The 19,794-nt window shown below is 39.9% G+C and overlaps 1 protein-coding gene across 1 annotated transcript; it reads right to left on the bottom strand.

The window, feature by feature from the left end:
• Nucleotides 1–13,357: 13,357 nt before the first annotated feature.
• Nucleotides 13,358–17,349, bottom strand: LOC131157063 (alpha-glucosidase-like). The gene is made up of 5 exons (XM_058110928.1): nucleotides 16,943–17,349; nucleotides 15,799–16,517; nucleotides 15,404–15,634; nucleotides 14,659–15,305; nucleotides 13,358–14,421 (listed from the first exon to the last, which is right to left on the bottom strand). Exons 1-5 carry the CDS (start codon nucleotides 17,299–17,301, stop codon nucleotides 13,531–13,533), a joined length of 2,847 nt encoding a protein of 948 aa, XP_057966911.1. The 5' UTR covers nucleotides 17,302–17,349; the 3' UTR covers nucleotides 13,358–13,530.
• Between the last annotated feature and the right edge of the window lie 2,445 nt (nucleotides 17,350–19,794).

Genomic DNA, 19,794 nt, shown 5'->3' with positions numbered 1-19,794 from the left:
TTACCTACAGGCTAGCCTTACCACCCATTTTGTCCAGAATTCACAACGTATACCATGTTTCCATGTTGAGGAAATACGTCTCAGACTCCTCCCATGTGATCAGTTATGGTGAGTTAGAGCTCAGGGATACTTTGGCATATGAGGAGGTACCCGTGCAGATTTTGAACGGGAAAGACCAAGAATTGCGCAATAAGAAGATTCCTTTAGTAAAAGTCCTGTGGAGAAATCATATGGTAGAGGAAACTTCATGGGAGCTCGAGGAGCAGATATGAAAAAATACCCCTATTTATTTAGTGGGGTTCAACTGTAATTAGGAAAAGATGCAAATAAGTATGTATTGTCCCTTTTGCAGGTTAATCAGTACATGTAATAATCTTTTGGTAGTATTTTTGGTTTTGGTACAATTTTAGTTTATGTATTTGTAATCTCCCAAGACCCTAAATGTCACCACGGTATTCCTCCGCCACAAGTGAGGGTAAGTAATAAAATAAGTAGCCCAGTTTTTCTTTAGAGAATGGTGTCAATATAGATAGTAAATTTCGAGGATGAAATTTTTATAAGGAGGGGAGAATGTAGAGACCCGGTGAATTATATAAATTAAATAATAAAGGATAGGAAAGAGAGGAAATTTTAAAGAGGGAATTCAGCAGGGTCTCGTCGACGAAAAGGCTTTTTGGGCTTATCGACGTGGACATGCGTCTCATCGACAAGAACTTACAGAGAGACTGTTTCCCATGGCCTGAATTTCATTGATGATGGGTAAGCATTCGTTGATGAAACTCCTTCTTGGACTCGTCGAAGAGGAGATATGGCTCGTCAACAAGGCCACCTAGACAAGCATTTCTATAAAAGGCCTAGAACTCATTTTCTGCGAGAGAAACATGCAGATCACTCACTCACTCACTCTCTCTCTCTCTCTCTCTCTCTCTCTCTCTCTCTCTCTCTGATGATGTTATGTCATATTTTTAGTAAAAGCATGTTTAAAACAGTTTTTCAAGAAAACCATAAATAATACAAGAAATTATGGTTTCAGAATTTTATGATAAATAGTACAAATTACAATCCAGTATGTTATAATATGCTCGACACAAGGCCATGATTGATAGCCAGCGTAAGGCCGTAATTACATATGTTATTCTGTGCAAGGCCGTAATTGTGTATGTTATTTGGAGCAAGGTCATGATTATGTATGATATGTCAGAATTCAGAAAAATGCTGTCAATCTAGTTTCATGTTAAATAAGTATATGTAAATATACTATATGTTATCAAAACCCGGATGGTTTAGTTTAGATCAGTATTTAGGGCTCGGTACCGTAGCTATTCAGTTCAGTTCATATTAGTGCTACCACACTTGCCAGTAGAGAGTGTGGGAGATGGATAGTCGATGTGGCTTTAGTGTAGTGTTGTAGACATCTCCCTAGCAGTTCGGATCAGGGTAGGGCGGGCCCATCATACTTACAAACACATTTGACTTGGTAGTGGTCGGCCAACCATTTTCAGGTCCTACCTTCGGGTTGCACAACCCAGTCATGGGGGTAATACATGACATCGGTTACCTATCCATCCTGGGTAATATTTTAGTACTACCATTTATAACAGATGATTTTATAATAATAACTGAAATTTAGTATGATTTAACATGATCATGATTATGTATGTTTTATCCAGTATTATATCACCAGTTTTTATCCCGACATATGTTATGTATTGTTTATCTATTATAGTATGAATCTACTTATACCGCCACACAACTAATATTAGTTTATTTCCCTTACTGAGAGGTGTCTTACCCCATATTAAAAAACATTTTAGGGAATCCAGATAGACAGGCGGACCGAGCTCCACGTCTGTAGAGGCAGTTCATACTACCTCAGTAGGAGGGTGAGTTATTGAGCTAGGGTCAGATGGTTTTGGATTATGATCCTAGTTTTTCCTTTTGGTCTTTTGGAGGATCGTATATTTATATTTACAGAAATGTTATGGATTGTAGTGAAACACTGGTATTGTTTGTTGTGGATGTAATATATGTTTTCTGCTACTTAGGTGTCCGCTGTGTATAACAGGTTCATCCGCGGCACCCACGGGTTCAGGTTGATTTTGCTATATTGGTATTAGGGTTATTATTAAGAATGATATTTATGTATGTGAGGAAAAAAATTTATGGTAAAATAGGTAGGTCGTTACATGCCAAGCTACTCCTCATAGGCATTCTTGCCGAGCTACTGAACTGCTCTTCATGGGCATTCTTGCCAAGCTGCCGGGCTGCTCTTCGTGGGCGTTCTTGCCAAGCTGCTTCTTATAGGAATTCTGTCGAGCTATCGAGCTGCTCCTTATGGGCCCATTCTTGCCGAGCTTCCAAGCTGCTTTTCTTGGGCATTCTTGCCAAGCTGCTCCTCATAGGAATTCTGTCGAGCTGCTCCTCATGGGAATTCTGTCGAGCTGCCAAGCTGCTCTTCATAGGCATTCTTGGCGAGTTGCCGATCTGCTCGACATGGAATTTCTCACTGAACTGTTTCTACCGAGCTGATTTCGTTGAGCTACTTTTCAAGGCAATTATTGTCAAGTTGTTTTTGCCAAGCCGATCTTCAAGGCAATTCTTACCGAGCTATTCTTGTCGAGCAGATCTTGCCGAATTGATTCTGTCGAGCTGCTCTTTAGGGCAATTCTTACCGAGCCATTTTTTCCAATCAACTATTTGTGGGAACATTCTATCGAGCTGATCTTCATGGCCATTCTTGTTAAGCTGTTTTTGCCGAGTAGCTCTTCGTGGGCTTTTTCTACTGAGCTGTTTTTGCCAAGTAGCTCTTCATTGACATTTTCTGCCGAGCTGATCTTTATGGTAGTTTTTGCTGAGCTATTTTTGCCAAGCAACTCTTCGTGGTAATTTGTTGGGCATCCTTTTAGCCTTATGGGCTTTGCTCGTCAGTTGGGTCAATTTCGCCTAATGAGCTATGCTCATTTGTTAAGCAGTCATCTAGTTTCGTGAGGTTTGCTCATCAGTTGGGCTGATTTTGCCTAATGAGTTGTACTCACTTATTGGGCAGTCTTCTGGCCTCGCGAACTTTGCTCATCAGTTGGTCTGATTTTACCTAATGATCTATGCTCATTTGTTGGGCAGTTTTCTGGCCTCACGAGATTTGCTCATCCGTTGCGCCGATTTTTCCTAATGAGCTATGCTCACTTGTTAGGCAGTCTTCTAGCCTCGTGAGTTTTGCTCATCAGTTGGGCCAATTTCGTCTAAGGGGCTATGCTTATTCGTTAGGCAGTCTTCTAGTTTCACAAGTTTTGCTCGTCAATTGGGCCGATTTCGCCTAATGAGTTATGCTCATTTGTTGGGCAGTCTTCTGGCCTCACGAGTTTTGCTCGTCAGTTGGGGCCAATTTTGCCTAATGAGCAGTGTTCACTTGTTGGGTAGTCTTCTGGCCTCACGAGCTTTGCTCGTCAGTTGGGCTCATTCTTTTTTGCCTAATGAAGTATGCTCATTTTTTGGGCTGAAATCGAATAGCGTGAGAGAGAATGTAGTTATAGGTATGTATGCAAAATTTGATAATTTAATAAAGGTACACAAAATGTTCGAGTACATGACTGATAGAGGTGCAATTTTATGGAACAATTTCCTTGGGCATGCTAGATTAGGTCAAAACCCCCTAGGGCATTGGTATGCGAGACATCTAGGGGAGTGTAGGACCAGAACTTACTTGTATGTCCTAACCCCCTAGGGCTGCTCTGCAACTTGTTACTCTCTTTCCCCTTCCTTATTTTAGAGGCCTCCCTCGTATCCCTTGAACTCTTTCTCTTTAGATAAGTTTGCTCTCTTCTTGTGCCCATTACCTCTTCTAGATAAATATACTTTTGCGCTCTCTTGCCATCAGCTCCCTTATGTTAGTTGGCGGTCTCTTTCCTACAGAAGACAGGAAGTTTCTTGGTTGAAGGGCCGTGATCAAGGCTGCTAACGCCACTCCAATGTCTCGGTTGCGGATCTCCACGGTTGCAGTGATGAAGTGGCGCATGAACTTTTTCGGCATCTCCCGTTCTCCATGAACTAAGTTCATCAGATGAGCCGAAGTTTTGACGATTCTTTGACTGCTGATGAAATGGCTGGTAAACTTCTTTTCCATCTTAGAGAAGGAGTCAATTGATCTAGGTTGTAGGGTTCGGTACTAATCCTTGACACTACCCTTAAAGGTAGCTGCAAATGCCCGACATATGATGGCCTCAAGTGCCCCTTGCAATTGCATCAACACCTTAAAGGTGTCCAAATGATCGATTGGGTCAGTCAAACCCTTATACGTTTCAAAAGTGGGCATTTTGAACTTGCTAGGCAGCAAGACTTCCATTACTTCTTTGTTGAACGACGACTCCGAGGATTTTAAAGAGATTTCCCCATAAGAGGGGTTGGTTCGACCCTCTTTCATCATCTTCTCTATTTGATCTATCTTTTTTATCTTCTCCTTTAACTCATTCGATCTTTGCTTATTGACTCCTACGCTGTTTGCGTCTTCCACCTTCTTAATGAGGTTGGTTTTTCCCCCACTCTCCTTAATATTCTCTGCCTTTTTAGGTGGGTTGGGGCTAACTTGTTGTTGGTGTGGAAATGTATTCCTGATCCTTTTGCAGCAAGAGTAAGTTGAACATATGCTCCATCTTCTTTTAGGAGGCTTCCATTCTCCTTTGGAAGGCGAGAAATTCCTCCCTGGTTACCCCTAAATGATCTCTAGGCATGGAGTGAATAGACTAGGGTGATTCTTTACCAGTGGCAGGGACGGAGCTTGAGTCATGGGTTATCATCATTATTTGAGAATCAGAGGTTAGAAGCAAGATGAGCACCTCTCAAAAGTGGTTCCCACAGACGGCGCCAACTGTTGCGGGATGAAAATTATTGGGACCTGCGGTGTTGCTCTCCGACTTCCGATGACCTGAAAATAATGAAAACAAAGTAGGCTTGGAGGACCTGGGGTGTACTCCAAGGGATCACTCTGATGCCTAAGTAAGCGAACGTTTCCAACAGGTTGAATGCAACAGTAAGATTGGGTTTAGAGTGAGTTACCTTGACTTATTTGTCTCCCCCTTCTTTGTAGTGGCGAGGTTTGACCCTTGGGGTGATCTGTCATAATGACGTGGGGGTGTGGATCACTCTAGAGGTTTAAAGTGCTAGCGTGGATCACTCTAGGCATTTAAGGCACCAGCGTGGATCTTGTTGGAGATACCTTGGAGCAACAATCACACACGAAGAAAGAAACAAACACAATGGAACATCGGATATAACGTGGTTCGATCGAATCGACCTACGTCCATGGAGCACACACCACTGCACTATATTGGGAGAAATATTACAAGGAGGAGGAGCCACACTGCTCAACTCTCTCAGTCTCTCTCTCTTATTGCAATTCTCTCTACGTACAACCTATTTGCACTCACAACACTCACACTACACATAACACATCTGCACAATCTTCATACACACACACACACACACACACACACACACACACACACATATATATATATATATATATATATATATATATATACATATAGAGAGAGTAAAATTCAAACATGGTGGCTTAATGTCAGCCATGGTGGGCAAGGTTGGTGGAGGGTTGTTGGTCTTCATTTACTACATGTTTCCAATTTCAACATAAGCTATGCGGAAAGCTGCTGTTGCCGACGACTCCACACCTGCAATCTCAATCCTTAACAATCTCTCACTTGGAGACGGAGACAGCATCTCAACTAGTGCATAGGCCAATGATGTGCTCATGTCTGTCTTCAAGGATGAAGACCAACTGAAGTTGAGCACAACTTCAGCTTCTCTGTAGTCACCTCCTTCGTCAACATGTCAACTGGATTTCTGCTACCTTGAATATTTTCAAGTGCTAGTACTCCATCTTCTAATAGAGATATGATGAAGTGATAACACAATCCGATATGTTTGGTTTTGGAATGAAATGTAGAGTTATTTGCCAGATGTATCGCACTTTGACTGTCGCTGTACAAAACATTCCTATCCTGTTTTAACCCGAGCTCTATCAACAAACCCTAAAGCCAAATCATCTCTTTGCTAGCTTCTGTCACTGCTACGTACTCAGCTTTTATAGTGGATAAGGCAACAATATTTTGTATCTACGACATCCAACTAAAAGTTGTTGTGCCAACAGTGAACACGTATCCGGTGGTGCTCCTGCGGTGATCAAGTTCACCAAAAAAATCGGCATCTACATACCCTTTGATTTTCAAGTCTCCTTTGCCGAAACATAAGCACTTATCAACAATGCCTCTAAGGTACCTGAAGATCCACTTCATTGCTTCCTAATGAGTCTTCCTTGGATTAGACATGAATCTACTGACTGGTCCCACTGCTTGACGAATGTCCGGTTTGGTACAAACCATGGCGTACATGAGACTTCCAATGGCTGAGGCATAAGGTACCTTAGTCATGAAGTCCTTCTCTTCATCTATCTGGGGGACTTGATCCTTGGAGAGGCGAAAGTGTCATACCAAAGGTGTATTTACTACTTTGGCGCTACTCATGTTAAACCTTTGTAGAACACGACTAATGTACTCCAACTGAGATAACTGCAATGTTCCCTGTCGCTTATCTTTGGAGATTTGCATCCTAAGTATATGCTGCGCTGAGTTTAAGTCCTTCATGTCAAATTTCATTGACAATTGCTGCTTCAATTTCCTGATCTCTTCTATATCTGGTCCTACGATTAACATGTCATCCACATATAACAATAGAATGATATAGTTATACTGATACCTCTTGAAGTAGTAATAGTGGTCGGCATTACACTTTAGAAAATATCCTGTGCATAAAGCCGTCAAATTTTCGGTACCATTTTCTGGGAGCTTGTTTGAGTCCGTACAAGCTCTTCTTTAATTTGCACACTAGATTCTCTTTACTTTTCCTAAGAATCCTTCTGGTTGATGCATGTAAATTTCTTTATCAAGATAACCGTGAAGAAACGCTATCTTCACATCTAACTGCTCGAGATATAGGCCCTCTGAGGCAACAATGTTCAAGACTAATCTGATGGTTGTCAACTTCACAACTGGTGCAAAAAATGTTGGTGTAGTCAATTCCTTCCTTCTGCTCAAAGTCTTTAACTACCAACCGAGCCTTATATCTCCTGGAGCTGTCATGCTCCTCTTTGATTCTATATAGCCACTTGTTGTGAAGGGCGTTCTTACCTTTGGGCAACTCAGCTAGTTCCCACGTTCTGTTGGAGGTGAGGGACTTCATCTCCTCCTTTATCGCAAGCTCCCACTTGCTCATATCTGCCACCTAACATGCTTCATCATAGCATTCAGGATCTCCTCAATCTGTAAGAAGTAAATAATCTATATACCTTCTGTTTGGTACATGGGGCCGAGTAGATCTCCTAAGCTCCGGAGCTGGAGTAGGAGATGGTGGTGCGATGATTTGCTCCACTAGTTTCTCTGCCTAAGGATTTTTGGCATTCTGTTGTTGTGTCCCGACACATTCTCGGATATCATCCATATCTATATAGGTTAATTCCATCTGAACTGGTTCGGTGGATTCTGCTATGTGCATATCTTTGTACATCACCCTTTTGTTGAAAATCACGTCTCTGCTTTTGATCAACTTCTTGTTTTCATCATCCCAAATGCGATACCCATATTCATCTTCACTATAACAGACGAAGGTGCATTTTTGGGACTTAGGATCGAGCTTGTTCCTGACATGATCATTGATGTGTACATATGCAACACAACCAAAAAATTTTAAATGTGAAAGTCTCACCTCTTTTCCACTCCATACCTCTTCTGGTATACAGTGGTCCAAAGGTACTGATGGATCCCTATTAATCAAGTACGCTACTGTGCCAACTACTTCTACCTATAAGTGCAATGGTAAGCCTGACTGTATACGCATACTTCTGGCTCTTTCAATTAACGTTCGGTTCATCCGCCATGCTACGCCGTTGTGCTGAGGCGTACCTGGCACAGTTCTTTCCATCCTGATACCGTGCTCATAGCAGAATTTCTTAAACCTGGTGTCTTCATACTCTCCGCCGTTGTTTGTTCTCAGCTTCTTAATTCTCAAACCAGTTTCGTTTTCAACCATAGCTTTTCGTACCCTGAAAGCATCAAATACTTCCAACTTATACTTCAAAAAATAAACCCATACCTTCCGAGAGTGATCGTCATTGAATGTGATGAAATAATTCCTTCCGCCTATGGATGAGACGGGCGTCGGTCCCCACACATTTGAGTGGACTAGTTCTAATTTCTCCTTCTTTGGGGCACGGGTGTTTGTCTGGAAACTGACCCTCTTCTGTTTCCCGAATATGCAATCCTCACACATGTGTGAATCTGCACTGACTGTAAACCACTCAATTTTCTTTTTGAGTGCATCACCCTGAGTCCTTTCTCGCTCATGTGACCGAGTCGCTGGTGCCAGATGTTGCTGTCGTCATTTCCTGCAGGAACTGAAATAGACATGGAGGCATTGGAGGTTAGATAAATAGTTCCGCTTTTCTTATCTCTTGCAATCATTAATACACCTTTTGAAATCTTCCATTCATCTCCAATAATGTCGTCGTGTATCCCTCATCTGCCAGCTGATCAACTAAGATCAGATTCTTTCTCAGGTCTAGAATATGCCTGACATCCTTCAGCTTCCATACTGACCCGTTTATATTGATCTTCACAACTCCCTTGCCAGTTATGTCGTAAGGTTGATCATTGCCAAGGTACACCTTACCAAAATTACCTAGTGTGTGATCCTCTAGGCATTCTCTGCAGCAAGTGGCATGAAATAAGGCCCTGAAGTCTAAGACCCAAGACTCCTGCTTGCTCTCCAAAGAGCATATCAAAGCATCTTTTTCTCCTGAGGAAGAGGCGAGATTTGCTTCTGTCTTCTCCTTAGATTCCTTTCTCAGACCTTTGCACTGGTTTTGAAATGCTCGGTCTTTCCACAGTTCCAGCACTCAACATTCTTTGTGCCCTAGGAACCTCTGGGATTTCTAGATTTGGACCACCTGGTCCTAGATTTGCCACCATTGTTAGATCGTCCATGTCCGCTTCCCTTTCCTCAACTTTCCACATTCAAGGCTGAACTTGAAGTGGAGGCATTGTTCGATTGCATTCTGATCTCCTCCGTTAAAATCATGCTGATAACCTCATCATATTTCAGTTTCGATTTTCCTGCAGAGCTATTGATCGCAGTGACAATACCTTTCCAACTCTCAGGCAGCTGACTGAGAATTAGTAGGGCACTGATCTCACTGTCAAATGTAATCTCGACCCAGGCGAGTTGATCCGAAAGCTCGTTGAAATTGTTTAGGTGTCTGCTGAAACTTTCAGCTGCAGACATGCTCATGGTAAACAATCTCTTCATTAGATGTACCTTATTCACGGCTGATGGCTGCTCGTACATGTTAGATAGTGCATCCATAAGGGACTTGGTGGTTGTCAAGTGCTTGATGTTGAAGATAACAGACTTTGTCGACGTCATCCTGATAGCTTTGAGAGCTTTTCGGTCAAGAAACTCCCACTCTCTCTCCTTCATGGACTCTGGCTTCTCCTTTAGTGGTAAGTGCAACTCTTTACTAAATAAATAGTCCTCTATCTGCATTTTCTAGAAACCAAAGTTCGTGCTGTCAAACATTTCGATCTAAAAGCTCTTTTTATTCAACATCTTGATTCACTGATCTAGAGACACAATTAGCTTAAACAGACAGCACGATTGGATCCGAAACGGCCGAAAACCCTAAAAATGGCTTAAGTCGCTCGAAAAACAGACCCGAAATGGCTTTGAAAAGGCCACTCAAACGCTCGGTCAAAAATGGTCAACTCAGGTCAACTATGTTGACGTGGCAATGCTGATGTGGCATTGATGATGTGGCTGACTGATGTGGCAGTGGGGCCCACATGTTGACGTGGCAGTGGGGTCCACCTACTAACATGGCACTGTGGGGGCCCACCGCTGACGTGGCAGTGCGGGGTCGGATGACGTGGCTCCCGGGTCTGGATCGGTTCGGGTCGAATACAGATCCACGGACTGGGTCTCAGGTTGATCCGGTCTGAGAGATTCTCTAGGTCGGGTCGGGTGGAGTCCGGGTCAGGTTGAGTCTGTCCGGGTGAGGAGGACGAGTGGGCATGAGTGTGGCGCGTGACCAGCAGGTGCTGGTGCGTAATCAGCGCGTGGGGAGGCGTCTTTCTTCGGCAAGGTGCATGGTGGCGCGTGCGGCGTTGTCTAAAGTCTTTTGGAGCTCCGGTTGACACTGTTTGCTTCTTCTTGATGAGAGGAGTACGATGGTGGCCTCAAAATTAAATTTCGAGTTACTGGACTGATGCTCAAAATCCATAAAATTTTTTTTTATCCGATCTGACGATTCTACTCAAACCAAGCTCTGATACCAATTGTTGGAGATAAACTTGGAGCAACAATCACACACAAAGAAAGAAACAAACACAATGGAACACCAGATATAACGTGGTTCGGTCGAATCGACCTACGTCCACGGAATACACACCACTGCACTATACTGGGAGAAATATTACAATGAGGAGGAGCCATACTGCTCAACTCTCTCAGTCTCTCTCTTTCTTTCTCTCTTACTGCAATTCTCTCTGCGTACAACCTCTCTGCACTCACAGCACTCACACTACACATAACACATCTGCACAATCTCCACACACACACACACACACACACACACACACATATATATATATATATATACACATATAGAGAGAGTAAAATTCAAACATGGTGCTTAATGTCAGCCATGGTGGGCAAGGCAGGTGGAGGGTTGTTGGTCTTCATTTACTATAGGTCTCCAATTTCAACATAAGCTGCGGGGAAAGCTGCTGCTGCCGACGACTCCACACCTGTAATATCAAATCTCAACATATCTCTCCCTTCATTATTGGATTAGATCTAATTGCTCTTACCAGAAGATTTGACTTGGGTAGTGATTGCTAGCTTTTGACTTCTTTTTATAAGTTCACATATTTAGGACATATTAGTATCCTATTGATGACTGCGAATTAGATGTATATGAAGACATCATAGTTAGATATTTTAAACATGTGAGAGAAAAAGCTTTATCCTTAATAAAATGATGAAATGAAGAGTTCAACAATACCCAATACTAACTTTGTACTTGTCGATGACATATATTTTTGAAAAAAGACTCGAAACATTAGACTTAAAATTTTTTTCTTCCATTTTTTATAATTAACAATATAATTTTACTAATTTTATACTAAAAACATAATATGAATGAATTCTTATTCAAAATCGATGATAATAATTTAAATAAAATTCTAAGTTAAAATTTATTGCCATTATAATATGATTAAGGTGCAACATACATATCTTGAATATATAATATAGTTAAAAAAAATATTTAATTGCTACCTTATTTCCTATTCTGTTATTACACTTTAATTTTCATTAAACCACATTATTTTATTTCCTAAAATTATTGCTATCAGCAATAATATCACATGTTAGGAGAAAAGTCGTTACAAGTTTTTTAATAAAAAATAAGCATGAGATAGCTCCAATCACAATATATTTTTAAAAGAATTTATTGCAGTAATAGTCACAATAGTACAATTACATGTTCAAGAGAGCTAGGATGAAGAAGCTCATACCATGTTGAAGGTAGTCTTTTTTCCATCATATTTCCTTTTTTGCCCCTTCTAAGGTTCGAGCATAAAATTTTTAACATAAAAGTCCGAACTTTAACCAAGGATATCCTAAATGGAATGATGAGCTTCTTAACTATTATGTATTTTAGATGATCAATCAAATTCTTAAATTATTAACGATTTTTATGCTAGTGTAATTGTCTATTTTGACCATAATGTTCATAATTATATAAACTAATTAACTCTATAAATTTGATTGATTAATACGTAAAATATGACTTGATTTAAATAATCTAACGATTGCCAATAATAGGCCTCAAAAGTCAAATTTTATTTTTCTCTTAAATTTAAATATCATTGTTGACTTAAGTATTACAACCACATACTAAAATATTCATTGGGTATGATTTGATAAATTGCATTTAGGATAGTTAGTAAATTATTTAAAAATTTCCATAGTCTAAATAAAGAAAGATGTCAGGAATAAAAAGAGTGTAAATGACAAATCATTTGAAGGGATAAGGTGCAGTAGCCTTGGCTTTTGACTTTAGCCAAGGCTCAGGTGGCAGGGGATTTGCGGTGGGCTGCTTGACAGTATAAGCCCGGGTTCAATTCCTGCCTTGAAACAAAAACCTGAAATTACCTCCCGCGTTGCCTGTGGGGCCAGACAGCGTGGGCGAGGGATTAGTTTGAGTACCTCGTGACGCCACCAGTGATCATATATCATGTAGTTGGATGAACCGAGGGCGCCAGGACACCCGGCGTAACCCAAAAAAAAAAAAAAAGAATGGGACCAACACCCAAAATATTTCAAAGGATGAGTTGGACCATTATTGTACGGGGTTGCCATATATAAATAATGGGTTTGGAGGGAATTTTTGATTTTTTCATTTTTTTATCTAATTTAAGAGGGTGAATTACTCAGGTAGGTTGAGCTCGGTATGTCAAAATTCAAGTCTTTGTGATTTGTTAAATTTTTAATTCTAATATAATAATATTATTTTAACCACAAATGTAGGTAAGTAGATCTTGTTTTGTCCATACTTGTAAAAAATTAAACGTCTTTTCTTAAAAAAAAAAAAAGGCTTTCAAAATTTTGCTTTAAAATGGTGCTCCTAATCGAATATCATTCAATGCATTTTCTACTCTTTGAAAATTAGGTGTGTTTAAGTACTAATCCGATTAATACAAATTGAATAGATCCAAAAAAAAAAAAATCAATTTTGAATGGTTTTATGGATCGAGATTGACCGTATTTCATCTTACATAATTCCATTGTATGAGTTGGTTTGTGAGTATAGTGTCTTGCCTACCCAACCCGACTTGATCTACCTTTAATGCGTGAATGTCAAAAAAACTAATTACAATCCGCAACTACTTAGAATTTATGAAAGAAAGCATGTAATATGAATTATCGAATTGATACATTTGAGTGTTTTAACTTTTATATTTCTAATTTTTTTTTTTCTATTATAGTGATGTCTATGGTTAACCTTGCTTGAATTATGTTATCCATGAAAGATAAAATTGTAAAGTACTTTACGTTTTATCTCCACAAGATTAAATTTTAAGTCCAGCCCCACACAAGAACACCTCTATTGTAAATTATTTTTCAAGTTGAAAAGGAAAATGAAGAGAGAACAAGAATGAAAGTGGATCTCCTTTGGGCATATGGAAGGCTAGGCAAGTAAAGCATGAGTAAGTTAGGGCAACATGAAATATAGGGAAGAAAAAGAAAATGAACATTTCTTGCTATTATTAGTCATCAAACTTCATTATATCACACTTACCCATGCCATACATGAAATTCTCTCACATTTCATTCATTTTTTAATGAAGACCCTCCAGGAAAAAATAATAATAATAATTCAAATTGCACTCTGCAGTACTGTTTCCTTTATTTCCTGAAGTTCAGCTCAAATTCAAAACCTTCTCCTATAGGCTGTGAGAGGTGTGAAATGCCCAGCACAACAAAGTGTTCATTGCTGCTGTGAAAACTTGTTCTTGCCCCTGAGTTTCTTCCCGAGTTGGATCCCTTGGTGGTGTGTAATTCATATCCATTGATCTTATTCTCCTTCCTCAAACCTAAAACAGTAACCTTATCAACAATCCACTTCTGGCTCAAAGCATATTTCGGATTTACAACATTAGATCCTACAACAACTTTATTTCCAGCTACTCTGCCATAAAACCTCACAAAAGTCCACCTCCCTCCTTTCCCTCCCATCTCCAATTCCTCTCCATCATCCAAGAAAACTTCCCCACTGCTGTTTCCATTGGCACCAACCACCACCAAGAGTTCAAATGGTGTCTTTCTAGCTACTTTTGTGGTCATAGCTTCCCCTTGCAATGCCAAAATGTTTCCTTCTCGAACATGCACATTTATGTCGTGCTCAGGAGCATCAAGCTTGACATACTTTCCTGAGCTCACACTTACAGAACGCGAGTAGTCAAAGAGGTTGAACCAATTTCCCGCTGGAAAGTAAGCATTCACTGAGACTGCTCCTGGCTTCAAAACGGGTGATACCATCACTCCTTTACCAATAAGAAGCTGTTTGCTGATCTCATAAGTTTTTATGTCAAGAGGGAATGAGAAGAACAGTGGTCGGGCAATTGGTGTGCCTGTTTTGTGTGCCTCGTACATTAATGTGTAGTAGCAGGGAAGCAGCCGGTAGCGGAGTGCAAGAACCTTCCGGGCTGATGTTGCAACTGAATCCCACAAATAGAGCTCTCGACGAATTGTGTTAATGGAAGAGTGGTCTCTTGAAAAGGGGTAAAAGGCCCCCAGCTGCACGGGAATAAAACTGTGAGAATTCTTTTATATAAGCAGCAGAATGATTTTTAGTACCCCCGTGGACATTATAATATTCATATTTCAGTATTCTCTCTTGTAACATCTTAATGATGAGCATATTCTGTAATAGAACTACTTGAAAGCCCAATAGATAGATCAAAATGGATTCCATCCAAATGCTGTAATTTAAACGAGAAAACCATTTCAAATGTTGAGAAAAACAAAGAATACCTGAATCCAACGGCGGCAGAGCTCTTCAGTTGAATTTTTATTAAAACCACATATATCAGCTCCAACCATAGGTATTCCAAACAGTCCAAAATTTAAAATGGAGGGAATCGTGTATGCCAAGTCATCCCATGTGGCTCCATTGTCTCCGGTCCAATGTGCTGCATGCTTGCCAGATCCAACAAAAGTTGATCTCGACAACACAAAGGGCCTCTTACCAGTCACTTTGATTAGGCCTTCTTGGGTGGCTTTGGCTTCTAGTAATCCATATAAGTTATGGGCATTGTACTCTGAGACATTACCAAAGTGCCGAGCTGTTGCTGGAACAGTTTTCTTACCAATTGGACTATAATCCCCAGAGTTGTTGATCTTATAGGGAGGGTCATCGAGCGTGGAATTTGGGGTGGCAACAGGACTTAAGAAATTGGATAACTCATTCATGTCAATCCAAAGGCCATCAACGGGGAGAAGATCATGAAATATTTTGATTTCATTAGCCCAATATGGCATAGAAGCAGGATTTAGAAAGTCAGGGAAGTAGACTACTCCTGGCCAAACTTCTCCCATGTAAGGAATGCCATCACGTTTTATGAAGACATCATCCTTCATCCCTCTTAAATAAGTCCCATCAGTATCATTCACACTGATACCTGTGATGAAGATGGCACAATTTCATTTCATTAATTAAAGGAATCGAACAAAAGAAATCAGAAAGAATAAAGTATTACTATGAGTTCGCCCAACTTACCAGGATCAACAATGAGCACATACTTCTGACCATTTTTATGAAGTCTGTCAACAAATTTCTGCATCCTGGGCAATGGAAACTTAACGGGGTCAAATGTGAAATCCTTAAATCCATCCATGTAATCAATATCTGTCCACATGACTTCAAGAGGGATTTTTTCTTTTGCATATCTGGCAACCACTCCCTCAACATCAGAAATATTCTTGTAACCGTATCGACATTGGTGAAATCCTGTAAGATGACAGATCGATATAATGTTTTAGCATAACTTTTCCAATGCCAGTGCTTCTTCAATTCTGATTCTTAAATGGATCACACCTTTGTACAAGCACTTGGTGGACAAATAAAAATGAAATAAATAAATTAGTACAATATCGATACATTGTGGTACTAACCAAAAGACCAGTAGGGCATTGGGGCAGGCTTTCCGATGAGGTCCGTATACTGCTGTATCACCGTGTTCGGCGACGGGCCGGCGAAGAAATAGAGGTCTAGGACACCGCCGATAACCTTGTAAGTAATTCTGTCACCGCCGTAGACGACGTCCATGCCGTTGCTGTTGAGCAACAACACCCCATGAGTGGACCCTGCCGGGACTTTGCCGTCCGCCGACGGCGACCGGACGTCAATGTAGAACGGATGCGACCCGTAAAGGTTCAAGTCAACAGCCAAGCTGGCGATGTCGGCGTTCCACAGCGTGAAGGAGTCGTTGCGCTGGAGCTTGAAGGTCTTCTTGGTGTGCTCGCCGAAGCCGTAGAGGGAGGACCTGTGGAGAGGGAGGGAGGAGGAGAGCTGGAGGAACTGGTCCTTGAAAACAAGAGAGGTGTTGCCGGCGGGGTCGGAGGCGGCTGGGGCGGTGTCGAAGAGGACATCACCGGTGGAGCGGCGGGACACGGTGAAGGAGAATTGTGTGCTGTTACGGAGAGTGAGTATGAGGTCCGATTTTGGGTCCAGGACGAAGTGGGTTTCCGGCGCCGGCGAGGATTGTTTCTCTGCGAGGGAACGGCGGAGGTGGGGGAAGTGGGTTTCGCGGGGGACGATATCCTGGGGAACTTCCCATCTCTGGTCGTCGGCGTCTCTGATCAGAACTCTCAGACGATCCTTTGTGTCCACACTGTTAAACGTAACAAAACAACGCAAGTTAACGATCAACCTTGCCAAACAACACAGAACTCAACGCAGATTATAATTACTACATGTGTGGTTAGAGTGCGTTTCTCAGACGGTCCTATGCATCCAAACTGCTAAAACAACACAACAGCGCAAGTCAACGATCAACCTTGCCAAACAACACTGCGCTCCAAACACAGATTATAATTACTACACGCGTGGTTAGAGCGCGTTTCTATCAGGCGCCGCCGCTAATAACCTCACAATCCCGTCAAAACAGAACATTTACAGTACCATTAGAGAGAGTGGCAATCACGCGCTACCAGTAGTTGTGCCACAGTTACGCCGGTCAAAACTTAAAAACGCACATCCAATTTGGCACGCCCATTTGCCCAGAAGAAAATTAATTAAAATCAAAGGATTACGTGCCTGGCGATGAAGTGGAGATTATGGACGTCGGGGCCGTAGACGGAGGTGTGCCTGATGACGGCGAGATTGGCGAGCAACGATTTACGGGCGGTATTCAGCCACGCCGATTGGAGGGAGTAGCCATACCCCACGACAGCCTCAGCCTCACTCTGCGCTGCTGCCACTTGTGCTCCATTTACTGAAGAAGCCAAGAGGAAGAGAGAGAGGAAGGAGACAAAGAAGCAGAAACCAAGACCGTGGGATTGCTGCTGTGGTTTGTTTCTCCAGTCCTCACCCATTTTCCACGCAGTGGGCGGAGACCACTGATCAGCACTCCACGCTTTGGATAATATATTCTCATACGCAAAGCTACAGCGCATGTGCCCCCTATCTATATAGCTCACAGCTACCCTCTCTCTCTCTCTCCCCTGTTTGGGAAGGTTCGTTAATTCCAATTCCTTTTTAGCTTTTATGGCACAAATTATGTGCATAATTATCGAACTTCTACCACTAAGATGACAATATAATGCACCACTTATATTGTAAAATTATTAGTTTATGCAGTTCAATTTCATTTTTTCTTCTTATTCTGTTAGATTATAAACATTATGGGCCTGCAATAAATTTTTTTTTTTTTAAATTTACATTTACATTTCGATTCCTTTTAATTAATATATTGAAAATTTTATCACATAGTAAAATGGTTGATTTACTATTTTTTCTTTTTTGTAAAATGAGAATCAAGAGCAAAGTTGCCTTGATAAATTAGAAATTAAAAATGAATGTCAACCTCATTTTCTAGAATGTTAGGAATTACTTCAAAAAAATAAATAATAACAATATAAATAACTGGAAATGCAATGATTCACATTAATTAAGTAATCCCATTTATTATTTTTAAAAATATTCAATTATCCTATCGTAAACGCAATATATCTTATGTATTAAATAAATCAAATACCTACTAATTTCACGAAATATATATAATTTTAATTTTGTAGGTATATAAATCATAAAGTACGTCTATAAATGTTATGTACTTACTTTCAGAGATGTACTGTATAATACCAATTTCAATCGATAGGTATGAAAGGAAGACTTAGTCTTGACACACTAGCATAATCATCCATTTCTATAAATCCCAATATACTATTTAAAAACAATGGCACAATTTAAAATATATAAAAATCCATGATTTACTTAATTAATCATATGGTGTATCAAGAGAACAATTGATTACAAAGACTATGTTTTACAAAATTTAACTAAGAAAAATAAAAGCCATTGCTAAAATTTTGCAAGAATGTAGGCCTATAATCTTCTTTGTATAATCTTTATCATCGTGGGAAACTACTTTTCGCGCGAAAAATAACTCAAGAAAATATTAGCGATGTTTTTTGGAGTAGTCGTGGCGACATCAAAGCGTCACTAAAAGCCACTTATTAGTGACGGTTACATAACCGTCACTAATAATGTATTATTTGTAATAGTTCCTAAAATCATCACTAGTAATACATTATTAGTCACGGTTTTTCTAAACCGTCACTAATAGTCTTTTATTAGTAACGATTTATATAATTGTCATTAATAATTCTTTTGTTGACTTTGAAAAAGTCAATATTAGTAGTGACGATTCTTTAGAACGGTTACTAATATCTTATTATTAGTGACGAATTTGTTAAACCGTCATTAATAGTCTTTTTATTAAAAAAAATATAAAAATTATTTATTTACCTATATTAGTGACGGTTTAGAACAATCATCACTAATAGTTAATTATTAGTGACGATTGGAAACTGCCACTAATAGGTTGGTAATAGTAATGGTTTGCCAAATGGTGACTAATAATACATTTGTTGACTAGGTAAAGTTAACTATATTAGTGACGATTTATGAGAACCGTTACTAATAGTATATTATTAGCGACGAATTTTTTAAATTGTCACTAATAGTCTTGAATTAGTAATGTTTATGGAACTGTCACTAATAATCATCTAAATTAGTTTAGCTTATGGATAATCCAAACTTAAAGGTAAGACCTTCCCACGGAGACAGAGATGGCCAAGGAATCACCTCGTCGTGCCAGACAAACCAAATTGGTGTCCCCATTAGTATTTCAGGTCATGACCTAAGTGGCCAAGATGCATGCACAACGAAACCAATGCTACCCAAAATCATGTACATTTTGAACGAGCAATTTAAGAGATAGGTGATACATGATTCAACCTATGATATATTGTGTTCAGATTGGTGTATTTCCAAGAGAGGGGTGAATTGGGTATTAAAAAATTTCTTCTTAAATTCAATTAAACCAACAACAGTAATACACAACCTATGGACATTTCTAAGCATATACCAATTGCGCAGATAAATATAATATACAGAAATTGTTAGCCTTACAAGACTTAACATCCTATTTTGATAATAACAAACAAGTGAAACTTAACATATTTGGTTGAGTGATGATTTTTCAGATCTCACATATGTGAAAGTAAGGTCAAGTATTCATAAGGATCAATTGAAACTTATATTCCAAAGGAACATGATCATATGAAGCTTAAAGAATACTTAAAGGCATGGATGATATATGAGAGGATGAACTTGATATTAAAGCTTGAAGAAAAGGCCAAGACAGGAAGAACTTGATATTAAAGCTTGAAGAAAGGGCCAAGACAAAGCATGAAGACTTAAGTGTTTAAGAATGACAAATAGTTTAGAAGTCTTTATGTAAGTGCTTTAATATTTAAATATCTTTTGAAATATTGTTGAAGTTCTTTAAGGGAAATACATGGACTTAGAGACCTAATTTAAAACATTTGAAAATGTTTTATGAAAGACCAAAACAAGAGAGCGAAATTAAATTTGAAAACCAA

This window comes from Malania oleifera, chromosome 6 (genome assembly GCF_029873635.1).
Source record: "Malania oleifera isolate guangnan ecotype guangnan chromosome 6, ASM2987363v1, whole genome shotgun sequence".
NCBI classification, from domain to species: domain Eukaryota; kingdom Viridiplantae; phylum Streptophyta; class Magnoliopsida; order Santalales; family Ximeniaceae; genus Malania; species Malania oleifera.
Note: the sequence above shows the minus strand (reverse complement) of the source record. Positions and strands in the feature narration are given on the sequence as shown.

Excerpts from the sequence above, each read along its gene's own strand:
- LOC131157063 (XM_058110928.1), bottom strand. The coding sequence starts at position 17,301 with ATGCGCTGTAGCTTTGCGTATGAGAATATATTATCCAAAGCGTGGAGT. Across the intron at positions 15,635-15,798 it reads AATGCCCTACTGGTCTTTTG|GATTTCACCAATGTCGATAC; the intron begins GTTAGTACCACA and ends GTCATCTTACAG. Across the intron at positions 14,422-14,658 it reads TCTGCCGCCGTTGGATTCAG|CTGGGGGCCTTTTACCCCTT; the intron begins GTATTCTTTGTT and ends ATTCCCGTGCAG.